This window comes from Procambarus clarkii, chromosome 74, assembly GCF_040958095.1.
Source record: "Procambarus clarkii isolate CNS0578487 chromosome 74, FALCON_Pclarkii_2.0, whole genome shotgun sequence".
Lineage (NCBI taxonomy): Eukaryota > Metazoa > Arthropoda > Malacostraca > Decapoda > Cambaridae > Procambarus > Procambarus clarkii.
This window is the reverse complement of record NC_091223.1, coordinates 19704561-19721705: the sequence shown is the minus strand read 5'-3', so window position 1 is coordinate 19721705 and position 17145 is coordinate 19704561. Positions and strand designations below refer to the sequence as shown.

Sequence of the window (17145 nt, the reverse complement as noted above, 5' to 3'; positions counted from 1 at the left end):
TCATTGCTGCTCCTTCTCAGGATGCGGCCTCCAACTTGGCTGCTTTATCCTGCCTTGGCGAGACCCCTGTTCGGGTCTCCAAGAACGGTCAGTTGAATGCCAGTGTTGGCACTATTCTCCTCCCGCCCCATGTTGCGACCGGTGTTCGAAATCTGCAGGACTGCCATGATGATATTCAGCATATCCTTGAGGCCCAGGGCCATTCTGTCCTCCGGGTAGACACGTTTACTCGTCCCCCTCGTGGTCGTCGCCGTCATCCCCTTCGGGTTGTGAAGATTACCTTTGATGGTAGGACCCTTCCACCCTCTGTCATTCTTGTTTGTGCCAGGTAATCTGTTCAAGAGTACATTCCTTCTCCTAGACTCAGTAACAAGTGCTGGAGGTTTGGGCATGGTGCCCTCTGCTGCTCTGGGACTGTCTCTCTCTGTCCATTGTGTTGGGGCGAAGGTCACTCTAAGTCGGAGTGCACTTCTCCCCCAGGCTCGTTGCCTCAACTGCGGTGAGGCCCATCCTATCTTCTCCCATGCGTGTATCCATTACAAGCTTGAGGCGGCCGTCCTCAACCTGAAGCAGCGGGAGCGTTTATCTTTTCCTGAGGTGAGACGCCAGGTTCGCCGGCTCCCGCCTTATGCTAATGTCTCTTATGCTCGCGTGTTGCGCTCTTCCTCTCCTCGTCCTTCCCTCCTTCCTCAGACTCACAACCGTTTCCGGGCCATGGACCCTGATTCGCCCACTGCCCCTTCCTCTGTTCCTTTGAGTTCTGTCCCGAAGGGTCCCCCTCCTGGTCCTCAATCTGGGATTCCCCTTCTTTCTACCCGGTCTGTCATGTCTCCTGTGTCTTTTTCCTCGTCTCCCTCCGATCCTCCTTCCCATCCTTCCCCTCCGTCTATTGACTCTCCCCGCCGCCTGTCGGTGTGGGCTGATGTCCATCGCTCTCCAAATGGTCATCATGTGGGCACTCGTTCAGCTTCTCCTGTTGAGACGCTGGAATCCGTTGCCCAGTACGTAGTTGCTGGGACACCTGTCTCTTTAAGTCTGAAGCGTAAGCCTGGCTCCTCTCCTTCCTCCTCCCCGGCAGGTAAGAAAGCTTTACTTTCTTCCACGGCCCCTACTTCTGCCTCTATCGCTCCTTCCCCTCCCGTTTCGGTGGTTGCGCCCCCTGTTCCTGATATAGAGGTTTCTTTGGCCCCCCGCTTCCCTCTTGATTGCTGCCCTTGCTAAGGTGCGCTACTTACTAATCCCCCTCTTCCTGCTGCTGTCCTTGACTGCTCCTCTCGGTTGTCTCCTCTTCCTCCTCCTCCTCCAGACCCCGCCCGTCCACCTCTGGTCTGTTCTCCCACTTCCTTCCCTCCGTCTTTGCTCAGTTTACCCATGCCCCCAAACCCTGACTTTGCTGACCCTGATCTTCTTTAACGTGCTATGTTGCTCTTTCGCCTTTGTTTCTTCCTTGTTCTCTGTTGTTGTTCTTTCTCTTCTTCTCTTCTCGTCGATGTCTATTCTTCAATGGTACGTTCGAGGTTATTACGCCAATTTCCTTGAACTCCAACTTCTGATTTTGCAGTTTTCGCCCCATTGTGTCTGTCTCCAGGAGCCGATGCTTGGTGCTCGCCCTGGTTGCTTTCGTGGCTATTCCTTTCTCTTCCCCCGCCCAGCTGTTGCTGGGGCTCCTAATTCTTCTGCTCTCTTGATTCGCTCTGATGTTCCCTTTGTCCCCTTGCCTTTTCCTTCGCCTCTCCATTGTTCTACTGCTCGTATCTTTGTGGGGAAAGGGTACACCGTTTGTTAAATTTATCTCCCTCCGAGTGTCCCGCTTTCTCTTCCTGATCTGAAACACCTATTGGACTCCTTGCCGGAGCCTGTGCTCCTGCTGGGTGATTTCAATTGTCGTCATTCCCTTTGGGGTGATGTTCTGACGAACACCCGAGGTCGCCTTCTTGAGCCGTTTATCCTCTCTTCTTCCCTGTCTCTTCTGATTTCTGGTGTGCCCATGAATTTGGACTCTCGGACTCGTACCCTTAACTGTCTTGATCTTTCTCTTTGCTCGTCTTCTCTTTACTTGGATTTCACGTGGCAGGTTCTTGATGACCTCCATGGCAGTGACCATTTCCCCATCCTTGTTACCTTTTTCTCTTTTCACTCTCCCCCCTCTTCCCTAGGTGGCGGTTTGCTAAAGCGGACTGGAACCTATTTACCCTCAGTACTGCTCTCTCTGACCTTTCCTTTCTGCCTCTCCCTCGCTCTCTCCTCCTTTTTCATGACACTGTCTTCGAAGCTGCTCTCCGCTTTATTCCTCATTCTTCCTCTCGGGGTCCACGGAAGTGCGTTCCCCTGGTGGAATGCAGTCTGTACTTGGGGCTGTCCGCTGTAAGCGTGCAGCCTGGAAGAGACACCGCCGTCGGAGACGGCCGATTCTTTTCTTTTCTTTCGGAAGGCAAGTACGGTGGCCCGTAGGGCCATCCGTACGGCTAAACGTGAATGTCTAGCATCTTATGTCTCCACCATTACGTCCGAAACTCCTCTGCCACAGATCTGGAAGCGTATCCGCAAGATAGCGAGTAAGTTCGTTCGTGATGTTCCACCGGTCCTTCACCTCCGTGGTACTCTTGTGGCGGACCCATTGCAGGTCGCTTCCGAACTAGTTTCCCACTTTTCTTCTGTTAACTCTGGTCTTCATCTTCCCCGATCTTTCCTTCTTCATAAACCTGTCCTTGAATCTCGTCCTTTAGATTTCTGCACTCGTCTTCGACTTCCCTATAACGATCCCTTCTCTCTCTCTGAACTTCGTTCTGTCCTGGCCCTCTGCGGTTCTACGGCGGCGGGCTCCGATGGTATTCATTATGAGATGCTTCGCCATCTCCCTCCGTGCACGTCTCAGTATTTACTGAGTCTGTATAATCGGATCTGGGAGTCGTTACCAGTCCCTGAGGACTGGCTCGGTGCCGTTGTCCTCCCTGTTTGCAAACCGGGGTCTCTGGGAACATCCCCTAAGAACTTTCGCCCTATTGCCCTCAAAAGTTGTGTCTGCAGACTCTTTGAACGTATGGTTAACTTTCGTCTGGTGTGGTTCTTGGAACACCATCTCCTCCTCTCCCCTTCTCAATTTGGTTTCCGCAAGTGCCGCAGCACAACAGATGTCCTGGTGAACTTGGAGGTCTATATTTGTACTGCTTTTGCTGCGAAGACCTCCGTTGTTGCTCTCCTTTTTGACCTGGAAAAGGCTTACGACACCACTTGACGATATCATATTTTATCCCAACTTCATTCTTTTGGTCTTCGTGGTCATCTCCCTCTCTTTCTCTGCAGCTTCCTCTCTCATCGTTCCTTTCGGGTGAGGCTTGGTACCACTCTCTCTGCCTCTTTTCAGCAATGCGAAGGTGTGCCCCAGGGTAGTGTTCTGAGCACTACTCTTTATCTGCTTGCCCTCAATGGTCTTCTTTCCTCTCTTTCTTCAGGCGTCTTCTCCACTCTCTACGTCGATGATCTTACCCTTTGCTGTCAGGGTGATGATTCGCCTCTCCTTCATCTCCAGCTTCAACTTGCGATGATTGATGCCATGTTGTCTTGGGCCACCGATCATGTCTTCAATTTTTCTACATCTAAGACTTGTGCCATGACTTTACTCGGAAACTGGTTGTTCTTCGTCCCTCTTTGTCACTTTATGGTCATCCCTTTGAGTACAAAGAATCCGCTAAGCTTTTGAGGTTATTCTTTGACACTTGTTTGTCTTGGTCTTCCCATATCTCTTACCTCCATGTTGAGTGTTCTAGGGCCCTTACCCTCCTTCGGGTATTGTCCCATACTTATTGGGGAGTGGATAGGCGCACTCTCCTTGCTTTACATTCCTCTCTCGTCCTTTCTAAGTTCGATTATGGTTGTCCTGCTTACTCCTCTGCTTCTCCTTCTACTCTTCGCCGTCTTGATGCTTTGCACCATACTGGGTTGCGCCTCGGTTCTGGTGCCTTTCGTTCGACTCCGGTCCTCAGCTTGTATGTTGACACTGGCTTCCTATCTCTCCAGGACCGCCATGATCACTACTGTCTTTGCTATCTTGCGCGGTCCTTGCAACATCCTTCCTCTCACCTCTGTCGTGCTTTAACTTTTACCCTTCCTGTGGTTCCTGTTCCTCTTCACCGCATCTCTCTTTCTGTCCGGTTGTCTCCCTTACAGGATTCTCTTTCCATTCGTATTTCTAATATTTCTCCTCATGTTGTTCCTTCTTTGCCCCCGTGGAGAGTCCCCCTTCCGCAGTTTTGTACATCCTTGACCCACATCCCTAAAGCTTTTACCCCTTCTTCGGTTCTAAAACGCCTCTTCCTTGAGCACTTTTCTTCTCACTCCCACTCCGTTTCCGTCTTCACCGATGGGTCTAAGTCTGCAGACGGTGTTGGCTACTCTGTTGTTTTTCCTGATCACACTTATATGCGTCGCTTACCTCCGGAGACTAGCATCTTCACAGCGGAGCTTGATGGTATTCTCTATGCTCTTCATCTCCTGCTCTCTCGTTGTCAATCTTCCTTTGTAGTTGTTGTTGACTCTCATAGTGCCCTCATGGCTCTCGGGTCCTTTAATCCGGTTCATCCAGTTGTCGAAATCCTGCATTGGATGTTTCTTGTTCACAGTAAACTTAAGTCGGTTGAGTTTTGTTGGGTTCCCAGCCATATTGGTGTGTCTTTAAATGGGTGTGCAGATGCTGCCGCCAGGGAAGCTGTCCACTCTTGTCCCATCTCTCGTAAAGGAATTTGTTATTCCGACTTTTACCCGGTTATCCATTCCTCCATTCTTACCCGTTGCCAGGCTTGTTGGTCATCTGTTACTGGTAACAAACTACATTCTCTTAAAAATTGTGTGTCCTCGTGGCCGTCCTCCTACCACCGTAACCGGTGATGGGAAACGGCTCTGGGGAGGTTGCATATTGGCCATACTCGCTTAACCCATGGTCACTTGATGGAGCGCCGCCCTACTCCTTATTGTCCTAATTGCATTGTCCCTCTTACGGTCGTGCATATCCTTGTTGAATGTCCTGACTTCCAGGACGAGCGTGTGTTTTGTTTTCCAACTGTCCCTCTCGGTCACTTGTCTCTCGATAGTATTCTTGGTGACTCGGATACTTTTGATATCGTTTGCCTTATGCGTTTCTGTTCTCGTATTGGCATCCTTGATGATATTTAGCGCCCTCTGATTATCCCGCACATTTAATGGTGCTACATAGCCTTCCCGGTTTGGTGCCTTCTTTTTGATAATTACTTACTTACTTTGTCTTCCTTCATGTATGAACCTTCACTCGTACGAATAGGTCCAATACTGGCAGTGTTTTTTGCTTTTGATTTCGCATATGTGATGAAGTATTTTGGACTTTTCTTCTTTATTTCCTGAATTGCGATCTGTTCTAACTGCCTTTCTACAGTTTGATATGAGTGTTTCAATTTCCGCTCGATTTCTTTAATCTCCCTTTTTAAATTGTTCCTTCTTTGACTGGAAAGTCGTGTCTGCTTAAGCATTTCCGTTATTTTTTTCCTACTTTTGTAGTGACGTCTGCGTCCTCTTTCTATGTTGGACCTCTTTCTGGCTTTCCTTAACGGAACATGTTTCAGACAGACTTGATACGCTCCCGAAGTTAGTTTTTCAATTCCTTCTGTAGGACTTGTATTATTTAGAACAGTTTCCCATAGAATGTTTGTAAGTTCCCTGTTAATTTCTCTCAGTCTATCCTTTTATTATTAAAACTGAATTTACTGAATAACCCCTTTCGCTTGATCATTGGTTTAGGTCTATTCTGAGTATTGATGGTAGTTTGCACTTCAATGAGCTTGTGATCCGAGTACTGTATGTGATATCTGATATCGTAATGTCCATGATTATGTCTTCATTGTTTGTTAAGACCAGATCTAGAATATTTTCATTTCTCGTTGGCTCTGATATCTGCTGGTTGAATGAAAATTTGTCACAGAATCTAAGTAGTTGTCTATTCTGTGGTTGGTTATGACCCGATAGATTTCCTGGTATAATATTATTATTTGCTATTCTCCATCTTAGATTAGGCAAGTTGAAGTCACCTAGGGATATATTATCAGGTATCGGGTTCTCCAAATTATGAAGGCTATTCTCTATTTTGTTTATCTAATCTGCGAATTCCTCGGCCGTTGCCTCTGGCAGTTTGTATATTAGAATAATAACTAAGTTTATTTTCTCTATTTTTACTCCCAGTACCTCTACCACCTCATTTGTAACGTTAAGGAGCTCAGAGCATACAAGATCTTCCATAATATACCGACCCACTCCTCCATGTGACCTAATTATCCTATCACACCTGTACTGATTATATCCTGGTATCCAGATCTCACTGTCCAAGAATTCCCCCCCCCCCTGCATGGGTTTCTGTGAAAGCTCCATATACTGCATTTGACTCCGCGAGGAGATCATTTATGAATTGTACTTTGTTGTTTGTTCTTGTTTTTAGTCCTTTATGTTGGCAAAGATGAATGAGCCTAATCTATTAGGGATAGTTTGACTGGGAGACTTTTTTTGGCAAGCCCATTATGCGTGGACATATTCAGTTTGTTCTTACCAGTGCTGATTGTTGTAGGGCAGTTGCCTGCCGTAGTTGTAGTTCCTTCTTTTGTGTGTAATTGTATCTGTAATTCTAGTATGTAAGAGGTCTGGCATCCAGTTCCATACACTCCCCATGCTCCTCCTTTTGAAATCTCTTTCGGTTTGGTATAAAAAAATTATTGAGTTTCCTCCAAATTCATTATCTTGCTTGAGTGTCATTATTATTAGGCTATATACCAGTATATTCTATTATTTGCGGCTGTCAGCAGACTGCCCATCTTATAGCCTAAAATTCATTAATTATTATCAACATTTCTACAAATACTTCATGTATAAAGTAGCGTTAGTGGGACATAGCCATTTACCAACAACCCTTAGACCTATACCTCACACTGAGGTGAGAATTTTTAGGTCACTAGGAGCGACTGCTCACAATTTTTATAACAATCCAATATTAACATCTGCGTTAGAATGGCCTCACCATCTAAGCTTAATTTATTTAGGTGGTAACGATATCTATCCTACTCGTCAACCAGCTGAAATAATTAATCACTTAAAAACTATTATCAGTTCATTCAAGCTAATTAATAACTCTGTAGTATTCACATTGGTGGAACCTCGCCAACTAAGAAGTGATAACCGTTGGGGAGTGAGTCCCGAATATTACCAGCGTTCTGCTAAATACATAAACTTTCGGCTGAGAAAAAGAGTAAGATTGGAAGCCACTTATATTCAATTTACAGCCAAACCATATCAACAGAGCTTGGCCTCAGACGGTGTACATTTGTCAGGAGAGTCCAGGACTCATGTGGTCAATAAGCTAGTCAATAATATCAACCATCACAAACGGTTGTGGCTAGCAAGTGAAATTTAGTGTATATACTCATAATTTTTCACTTGTGTTTCTAAGTGCACATATTATATATCATTTGTTACACACTCTCACTGATTTAAGACAGAAGTCCTGGCTTCCCCAGGGTCGTTAGACTATTAAATCTATAATTAAATCATGTGTGATCTGCCGGAGGTATGACGCTCGGATGTGTCCTTACCCAGGACCTCCACCATTACCTAGAGAACGAGTTGTCCTCCTTCGTCCTTTTGAGACCACTGGGGTGGATTACACAGGAACACTTATCCTAACAGGCACTCAAGACAAGATTCCTGTGAAAGCCTATATATGCCTTTTTATGTGTGCCACTACAAGAGGTGTACACCTAGAAGTGACCTCTGAAATGAGTGAAGAAATATTCCTACAAACCTTTTGCAGGTTTGTGGCACGTAGATCCATCCCCAATTTGGTGATTTCGGATAATGGGTTCAACTTTGTGGCAGGAGAGGTATGCCTACGGGAGATTTGGAACCACCCAGAGGTACGTGCAGTCTTAAAACTAAGACGGTGGCATTGGAAGTTTATACCTCCCAGAGCACTGTGGCATGTTTTTTTTTTATTATTTTTTGTTATTTTTGTTTTTTTATTATTATTTTCTACCACAGACGTGGCCACACATTTACAATGCTAACCAGCATATATACATTTTCTTCTATCCTCCATGGACAGGGTTAGAGATGTGTTAAACATATAGTTCAAGGGTTTATTGAACAATCAACCACAGAAGGTGATTCGGTGCTTTTAAAATGCTAAGCTAACCTACATACGTAAATACATAGATACACAGATTTACGTATGCCCTACATAAAGTGTTCGATGTGTCTTTTACATAGTGTCATTAAGGTGCATTTACAAAGGTGAAATGTAATTCTGATCAGCTTCCATAAATACTTTATACACATACATATACATACACGTACATATACATATATACATACATATATACACACACACACATGAATTCACATACATTTGTCTCTTTTACACTCTGACAGGGTGAGATAGCTGATAGAGAAACTAGTGTGCAATTAAGCACTTAATCACTGAAGGTGATTAAGGTGCTTTTATAAGCTCAGGATATATAGTTAAATCACATACATACATTGTATAATTGATACATTACATGGTTAATCTTGGGTACAAGTTCAATATATCATCAAGTGTTCCAGTATTCATATAGTAGTTACACAGTTCAGCATACCTTAGCCAAGGAGGGCGAAAGTCAGTCAATATGGGACATTCTACAATATAATGTTCAAGAGAGTGCATGTTTTCTCTTTTACAAAGTTGACACATTGTGTACTCGACATTTGGGTTTTGAGAAAGCTGCCAAATACGTCTATATCCCAGGCGTATTCTGGCCGCTATAACATCACATTGTCGGGTTCTTGTTCTATTAGTCCCATATGTGAATGTCTCCTCACGATATCTATCATAATATTTAATGCTACAACTTTCAGCTCTTTGTGAATTTGTTATGTCTGTGAGATCTTCATTAGATATTTGTTTATGTATTCTCTTTGTCACTGCTAATGAAACTCCCATATCAATTTCTACCACTGGTTTTCTACAGGCTGTCTTTGCAAGCATATCAACAGTGTCATGCCTTGAGATGCCAACATGTGATGGTATTCATAGGAATTTATTTTCAAATGTTTTCTTTAGAAGCTGAAACATTTATTCGAATATGATTATATATCATATGATTATATGATATATAATCAGATTTCGTTCTTCTTCTATAGACCCCAGGTGAGTGCAGCATATTAGAAAGTTTAGCTTGCAACTTCATGTGTTGTCTAGGTCTACTCAATGCCTTCACGCCGAAAACTGTGCTAATAGTCAAAATTCTCTCACCCACCGTGGCATGGTGGGTTCTATGAACGCATGGTAAGCACTGTTAAGCGATGTTTCCGAAAAGCTTTACACTGCCAAAAAATTAGCCTTCCAGAACTCCAAACCATTGTCACCAAAATAGAGGCGTGAGTCAACAACCGACCCCTGACCTACCTACCTCTGATGATTTCTCACAACGAGAACCACTGAGTCCATCCCATCTAATAAATGGGGGCCTCTTTAGTCCTCTAATATCTCTAGAAGATGAGGAACCCGAAGACCCCTCATATGTCGGAAGGAGTGACTTGGTACAAAGTTATAAACATCTTTCCAAAGTGATAGGTAAGTGGAATGAAGTGTGGACTTGTGAGTATCTAACCGCTCTGAGAGATTATCACTATGGAGCTGAAAGCCCCTAAAATAAAATAAATTTAAACCCAGGTGATCTTGTCTTAGTGGACAGTGACGGGCTGAGGTCAGAGGGGCCTGTAGGCAAAATTGTTTCTGTACACCCTGACCATTTGGGAATTTTATGAATTATCATGGTCCAGTGCCGAGGCACAACCACCCTAAAAATTTAGAGAAATTAGTTCCTCTGGAATTGGCGGAACTTAAGGCCACTCAGATAACAGACTTATCTGAAGTTCCAGAAGAAAACAACTCTTAAGAAACTAGAGCTCGTCCGTCAAGGATTACTGCACAACAGTGCAAACTTAAACTCAACAATATTTCAACTCTGCATAAGTGCAAAAAAATTGTCGTTTGAGGTTGAGATGATCTTATGAGTCTCCAGTGATGAACCAATGTCTAGTAACTCAACCAATGTCTGTAACTGTTACAAGTTACAACGACCCCAAGCCACTGACCTCATTGCAGAACTTGACGTCTCCTTGATCCTAAAAGAGCTACTGACTAATTCCTTTAACTATTAATCAGATGGACCCATGATGACAGAGGTCAACGACTTAGTTTCCTATACCTGTAACACAGATCCGGGACATCCGTCATGTACATATTGACGTACCACATTACTAACATGCACTAAGTTTATAATTTCTGGGGGTAGCATCAGGTATGTCAGTTCTGAATCATGAACTATGACCCGTGTTTTCTCTCCCCCAGAGTTATGTTAGAAATTTCTGACACCCCAAATACTAGCCCCCTAGCATGATATGATAGAAATATTGTGTTAGGAAATTAAATCTATTAATATTACTAACTCATAGCATATGGACGCCTAAACTTTTCTACTATCTATGGCTGCTTTTGCGTCAGCCACTCCTCACAGGGTGAAGAATTCCTTATTTAAATCTAATTAAAACCAAGTCTAACCTCTGCTTAATTTGCATGGTAATTTAGAGTGGAAATTTATTTAATTCATTTAAAACAAATAATACCTCCATCTCAAGGTCGAAATTTCCACAGCCGCGATCAGCTGATTCCCGGTTGGTTTAAAAATCACGTCACGTATACCATTTACGTGTATGTGTTTTAAACTACTGACACTTCGGACCAGTAATATAAACAGTGGAAAATTGTCCGCTGATATCTGAAGTGTATTATTAAAACGTAAAATGAAACGACGTCGGTAATGCAGACGATGAGTCACAATAACGTGGCTGAAGTACGGACCGGTCCAGGACGGACCGAAACGTCGTCGTCCCTTCACTTTCTAGTGTGACGTTGGTAATATCATGTTAGATAATTAGAACACAGTAGAATGCTGTGACTTATATTCCTGGGCCTGCACCGAGAGAGAAGGTAGAGGACGTGTGACTTGCTCTCTGAGACTCATATCAGCAACATCCCCGTGAAGCCAGCAAATTAGCATCGCATTAATTTGGGATCATCCGTTCACTTACGACTCCCAGACGTTGCTGTTTGTTTCATACAACAAAGGGACGTTGCGTCCGGTCGGTAAATGAGTTTCTATAGGTTTTTATGGTCATGTTTAACTTTTAGAATGTCCGGCCATTACAACGTACAACAACCAAAATAACCCAAGTAAGTTTAATTCCTTTAAACAGTTAATCCCTTTCATGAAGATTAGCCGAAATTACTTTAACTTTATAGGAGTTATAATTTATATTCTCCACAGCGTGAAGGGATATCAACGGGAGCTTGTTGCCTCAACTTGTGCATCACGTGTCTACGACGTCACCACGTTGAGGCTCGGAATTGACTGATTTCAGGAGACTGTCAGACTCATTTCTAATAATCTGTTCGACAGCTAAGCCTTATTAAACTTCACCTATGACATTGTAGTTAGTTTATTAATTCCATAAAAATTATTTAATTATAAAATTTTACCATTGACATTACTCAAGTATATTTAATTAACAAGGTGGATTTAGCATTATTAAGTCTACCCCCTAAAATTTTGTGGAAGTGGAAACATCCGACAATTCATTAAATCATATTACAGTTGGCTCATACAGTTTATTCATATAGTTCATTTAATTATATAATAATAATGTTAAAACTATTTGTTGGAAATTTCCTACAGTCTTTGTTGTACTGGCCAATCGGGAAAACTTTTCTATGTCTTTTTCAGCTTCTTCCATTCCTATCTCCTTCAGTATCCCTGACACTGCAGCATTGTCATAAGTCCCCCATTCTTCCCTTGTGGACCCTTCTTGTTTCATAGTACCTACCAGCTCTTTTCCCTTCCATTTGCCTCCTGTGAGGTTACTGCTTTCATTACAACTTCCTTGATTGTGGACATGGCTTCTGGGCACTTCTTCAGCACGTCAGCAAAGATGCACCCATTAGGGGGTGGGGTTCCTGCCATTGCTACATCCCTGTTATCAGGGGGGTTGGTTGCCTGGGCTAGAGTCTAAGAAGATAATTTTTTAGGTTTTCTCCACTGATTTCCCTCCATGCACGAGCAGCCATCTCCATATATGACTCGCCCTGTTCCTTTTCTCCTCCTGTGTTCTGTTTTCCTATAGTCCTGTGTTACGACCCTGGGTTCTCCAGTGGAAACCAGAGGTCAAAATTGAGCTATTAAACTTTCTGGTAGTACAGTTGAGTGCATCACGAGCGGCAATTGTTTGTATCTTCCCTGCCAGATGTAAGACTATTCTTGTTTCTCAAAGTGCATTTAAAGACTGAGCTAGGGGGTTGATTATTAAATAATAACATAGGCACCAACTTTGCTTACTAATACTTTCTAATCATTTGTAAAGTAACAATACGTTGCATACATTGCTTTAATGTGCTTAGCTGCACGATCAATTAGGCTCCTTCCGGCACCATGACATGCGGGAGGCCTAGCTGGTCGCTAGGAGCGTTCTTCTCTGGCTGGCGTTCGTGGGGACGAGACCTACTCTGTGGCTGCACCCCTACTCTCCTCCCTTCTCCTCTTCCATATTTCCCTTACCTTAAGTTCCTGTACCATTAAGTTAAGTACTGTATGGTGTTTAAGTGTGCCTACTCTGGTAGTAACGATTGGTGAGACTTGGGGGTAGTATTTGCCAGTGTTTGGGTACCCCTAAGTGTTGTGTTTTGTATTAGGGTACCACGTGGTGTCTACCCTAAGCTGCATCCAGCTTCAGTGCTTATCCAGTAGTACTTTACCCTAGCTTGTTCTTAGTGTAAACCTTGTATCCTGCCTACGTGGACCAAGGCTTTTTAACGTAAGGTAGTGTGGTAAAGTTATTATTATTATTGTTATTGGTGTGAGTGTATATGGGGGGTTGTTAAGGGGTAAATAAATAAGTACATGAATTATAGGAGTATCCCTTCTTCCTGTGTGGGAGTGCATTGATCAACCCTTAGACTGACATATATGGTCTAGTAGCAGGGTATTATTACTGTGGATAGTTTATTTTGGGGGCCGGGCCTTTTAGCTCTCCCATATTTGATACTCTGTCTTCTAACTACCCTTACCCCTTAATAGTACCAGTCCCCCATAGAAGCCACCACATACACAATTATTTATAACATCCTGCTAGATCCCTTTTGTTCAGGAGGGGGGAAGGGGGGAGAGGGGGCTAAAACAGGAGTGGGAGAGAGGTCTCTGTTTATTGTGAGAGGGGGGGTGGTTGGTACGGTGGGGGGTCAGGAGTAGGGGGGAGGTGGGTTGCTGAGTATGTGAGTGAGAGTGTGTGTGAGTGAGTGAGTGTGTGTGAGTGGGAGTGTGTGAGAGGGCGAGGGAGACAAGAAGGGCAAGTGTGAGGTGAGTGGTGTTGGAGGGTGGGTGGGGGGGAGGGCCTAGGTGTGGTGTGTATACTCACCTATTTGTACTTACCTATTTGTGCTTGCAGGGGTTGAGCTTTGGCTCTTTGGTCCCGCCTCTCAACCGTCAATCTACTGGTGTACAGATTCCGGAGCTTCTCGAGCTTTATCAAATCTACATTTGAAACTGTGTATGGAATCAGCCTCCACCACATCACTTCCTAGTGTATTCCATTTACTAACTACTCTGGCACTGAAAAAACTCTTTCTAACATCTCTGTTGCTCATTTGGTAATCAGCTTCCACATGTGTCCCTTTGTGCGTGTACCACCCATGTTAAATAATCTATCCTTGTCTATTCTATCGATTCCCCTGAGAATTTTGTATGTGGTGATTATGTCTCTCCAGGATCTTCTGTCTTCCAGCAACGTAGGATGCAGTTCCCTCAGCCTATCCTCGTAACTCATGCCTGCTTGTTCTGGGACTAGCCTAGTGGCCTAGCCTACGAAGTTTTTCCAACTTCGTCTTGTGCTTGACAAGGTACGGGCTCCATGCTGGGGCTGCATACTCCAGGATTGGCCTTACATACGTAGTATACGAGGTTCTGACAGATTCCTTACATAAGTTTCTGACCGGTTCTGATGTTAGCCAGACTCACATTCGACGCCGATGATATTCTTTTGATGTGGGCTTCAAGAGACAGATTTGGTGTGATATCAACTCCTAGATCTTTCTCTCTGTCCGTTTTGTGAAGGACTTCATCCACTCATTCGGTATCTATTGTCTGGCCTCCTATTTCCTCCCCTAGTTTCATTACTTTACATTTGTGTGTATTCACCTAGTTGTGCTTGCGGGGGTTGAGCTCTGCTCTTTCGGCCCGCCTCTTAACTGTCAATCAACTGTGTCTAACTACTACTACTACTACTATTTTTTTTCACATCACACACACACACACACCAGGAAGCAGCCCGTGACAGCTGACTAACTCCCAGGTACCTATTTACTGCTAGGTAACAGGGGCATAGGGTGAAAGAAACTCTGCCCAATGTTTCTCGCCGTCACCCGGGATCGAACCCGGGACCACAGGATCACATGTCGAGCGTGCTGTCCGCTCGGCCGGCCAGCCCCCCTGTGTGTGTGTGTGTGTGTGTGTGTGTGTGTGTGTGTGTGTGTGTGTGTGTGTGTGTGTACTCACCTATTTGTACTCACCTATTTGTGCTTGCGGGGGTTGAGCTTTGGCTCTTTGGTCCCGCCTCTCAACTGTCAATCAACTGGTGTACAGATTCCTGAGCCTACTGGGCTCTATCATATCTACATTTAAAACTGTGTATGGAGTCAGCCTCCACCACATCACTGCCTAATGCATTCCATCCGTTAACTACTCTGACACTAAAAAAGTTCCTTCTAACGTCTCTGTGGCTCATGTGAGTACTCAGTTTCCACCTGTGTCCCCTTGTTCGCGTCCCACCAGTGTTGAATAGTTTATCCTTGTTTACCCGGTCGATTCCTCTGAGGATTTTGTAGGTTGTGATCATGTCTCCCCTTACTCTTCTGTCTTCCAGTGTCGTATGGTGCATTTCCCGCAGCCTTTCCTCGTAACTCATGCCTCTTAGTTCTGGGACTAGTCTAGTGGCATACCTTTGGACTTTTTCCAGCTTCGTCTTGTGCTTGACAAGGTACGGGCTCCATGCTGGGGCCGCATACTCCAGGATTGGTCTTACATATGTGGTGTACAAGATTCTGAATGATTCCTTACACAGGTTCCTGAACGCTGTTCTGATGTTAGCCAGCCTCGCATATGCCGCAGACGTTATTCTTTTTATGTGGGCTTCAGGAGACAGGTTTGGTGTGATATCAACTCCTAGATCTTTCTCTCTGTTCGTTTCATTAAGTACTTCATCTCCTATTCTGTATCCTGTGTTTGGCCTCCTATTTCCACCACCTAGTTTCATTACTTTGCATTTACTCGGGTTGAACTTCAACAGCCATTTGTTGGACCATTCACTCAGTCTGTCTAGGTCATCTTGTAGCCTCCTACTATCGTCCTCAGTTTCAATCCTCCTCATAATTTTTGCATCATCGGCAAACATTGAGAGAAACGATTCTATACCCTCTGGAAGATCATTTACATATATCAGAAACAGTATAGGTCCAAGGACTGACCCCTGCGGTACTCCACTCGTAACGTCTCGCCAATCTGAGACCTCACCCCTCACTCTGACTCGTTGTCTCCTGTTACTTAGGTACTCCTGTATCCAACGGAGTACCTTCCCTTTCACTCCAGCCTGCATCTCCAGTTTTTTCACTAGCCTCTTGTGTGGCACTGTGTCAAAGGCTTTCTGACAATCCAAAAATATGCAGTCTGCCCACCCTTCTCTTTCTTGCCTTATTTTTGTTGCCTGGTCGTAGAATTCAAGTAACCCTGTGAGGCAGGACCTGCCATCCCTGAATCCATGTTGATGCTGTGTTACAAAGTTCTTTCGCTCCAGATGTTCCACTAGCTTTCTTCGCACAATCTTCTCCATCAACTTGCATGGTATGCAGGTTAGGGACACTGGTCTGTAATTCAGTGCCTCCTGTCTATCCCCTTTCTTGTATATCGGGACTACGTTAGCTGCTTTCCAAGCAGCGTGTGTGTGTGTGTGTGTGTGTGTGTGTGTGTGTGTGTGTGTGTGTGTGTGTGTGTGTGTGTGTGTGTGTGTGTGTGTGTGTGTGTTGTGTGTGTGTGTGTGTGTGTGTGTGTGTGTGTGTGTGTGTGTGTGTGTGTGTGTGTGTGTGTGTGTGTGTGTGTGTGTGTAATTACCTAAGTGTAGTTACAGGATGAGAGCTACGCTCGTGGTGTCCCGTCTTCCCAGCACTCTTTGTCATATAACGCTTTGAAACTACTGACGGTCTTGGCCACCACCACCTTCTCACTTAACTTGTTCCAACCGTCTACCACTCTGTTTGCGAAAGTGAATTTTCTTATATTTCTTCGGCATCTGTGTTTAGCTAGTTTAAATCTATGACCTCTTGTTCTTAAAGTTCCAGGTCTCAGGAAATCTTCCCTGTTGATTTGATCAATTTCTGTTACTATTTTGTACATAGTGATCATATCACCTCTTTTTCTTCTGTCTTCTAGTTTTGGCATATTTAATGTTTTTGGCATATTTGGTGTGTGTGTGTGTGTGTGTGTGTGTGTGTGTGTGTGTGTGTGTGTGTGTGTGTGTGTGTGTGTGTGTGACTGTGTGTGTGAGTGTGTGTGTACTAGTTGTGTTTTTGCGGGGGTTGAGCTTTGCTCTTTCGGCCCGCCTCTCAACTGTCAATCAACTGCTTACTAACTACTTTTTTTTCCCACACCACACACACACACCCCAGGAAGCAGCCCGTGACAGCTGACTAACTCCCAGGTACCTATTTACTGCTAGGTAACAGGGGCACTTAGGGTGAAAGAAACTTTGCCCATTTGTTTCTGCCTCGTGCGGGAATCGAACCCGCGCCACAGAATTACGAGTCCTGCGCGCTATCCACCAGGCTAGGAGGCCCCCAATGTGTGTGTGTGTGTGTCTGTGTGTGTGTGTGTGTGTGTGTGTGTGTGTGTGTGTGTGTGTGTGTGTGTGTGTGTTTACTAGTTGTGTTTTTACGGGGGTTGAGCTTTGCTCTTTCGGCCCGCCTCTCAACTGTCAATCAACTGTTTACTAACTACTTTT

The 17145-nt window shown here is 44.5% G+C and overlaps 1 protein-coding gene across 1 annotated transcript in view; it reads right to left on the bottom strand.

Annotated features, from left to right (window-relative positions):
• Positions 1-3577, bottom strand: part of LOC138356840 (DNA-directed RNA polymerase II subunit RPB1-like) — a 153336-nt gene extending 149759 nt beyond the window's left edge. The window contains exon 1 of the mRNA XM_069313183.1: positions 3487-3577. Coding sequence (XP_069169284.1) covers positions 3487-3577 — 91 coding nt within the window. The remainder of the gene's footprint in view (positions 1-3486) is intronic.
• Positions 3578-17145: the final 13568 nt, after the last annotated feature.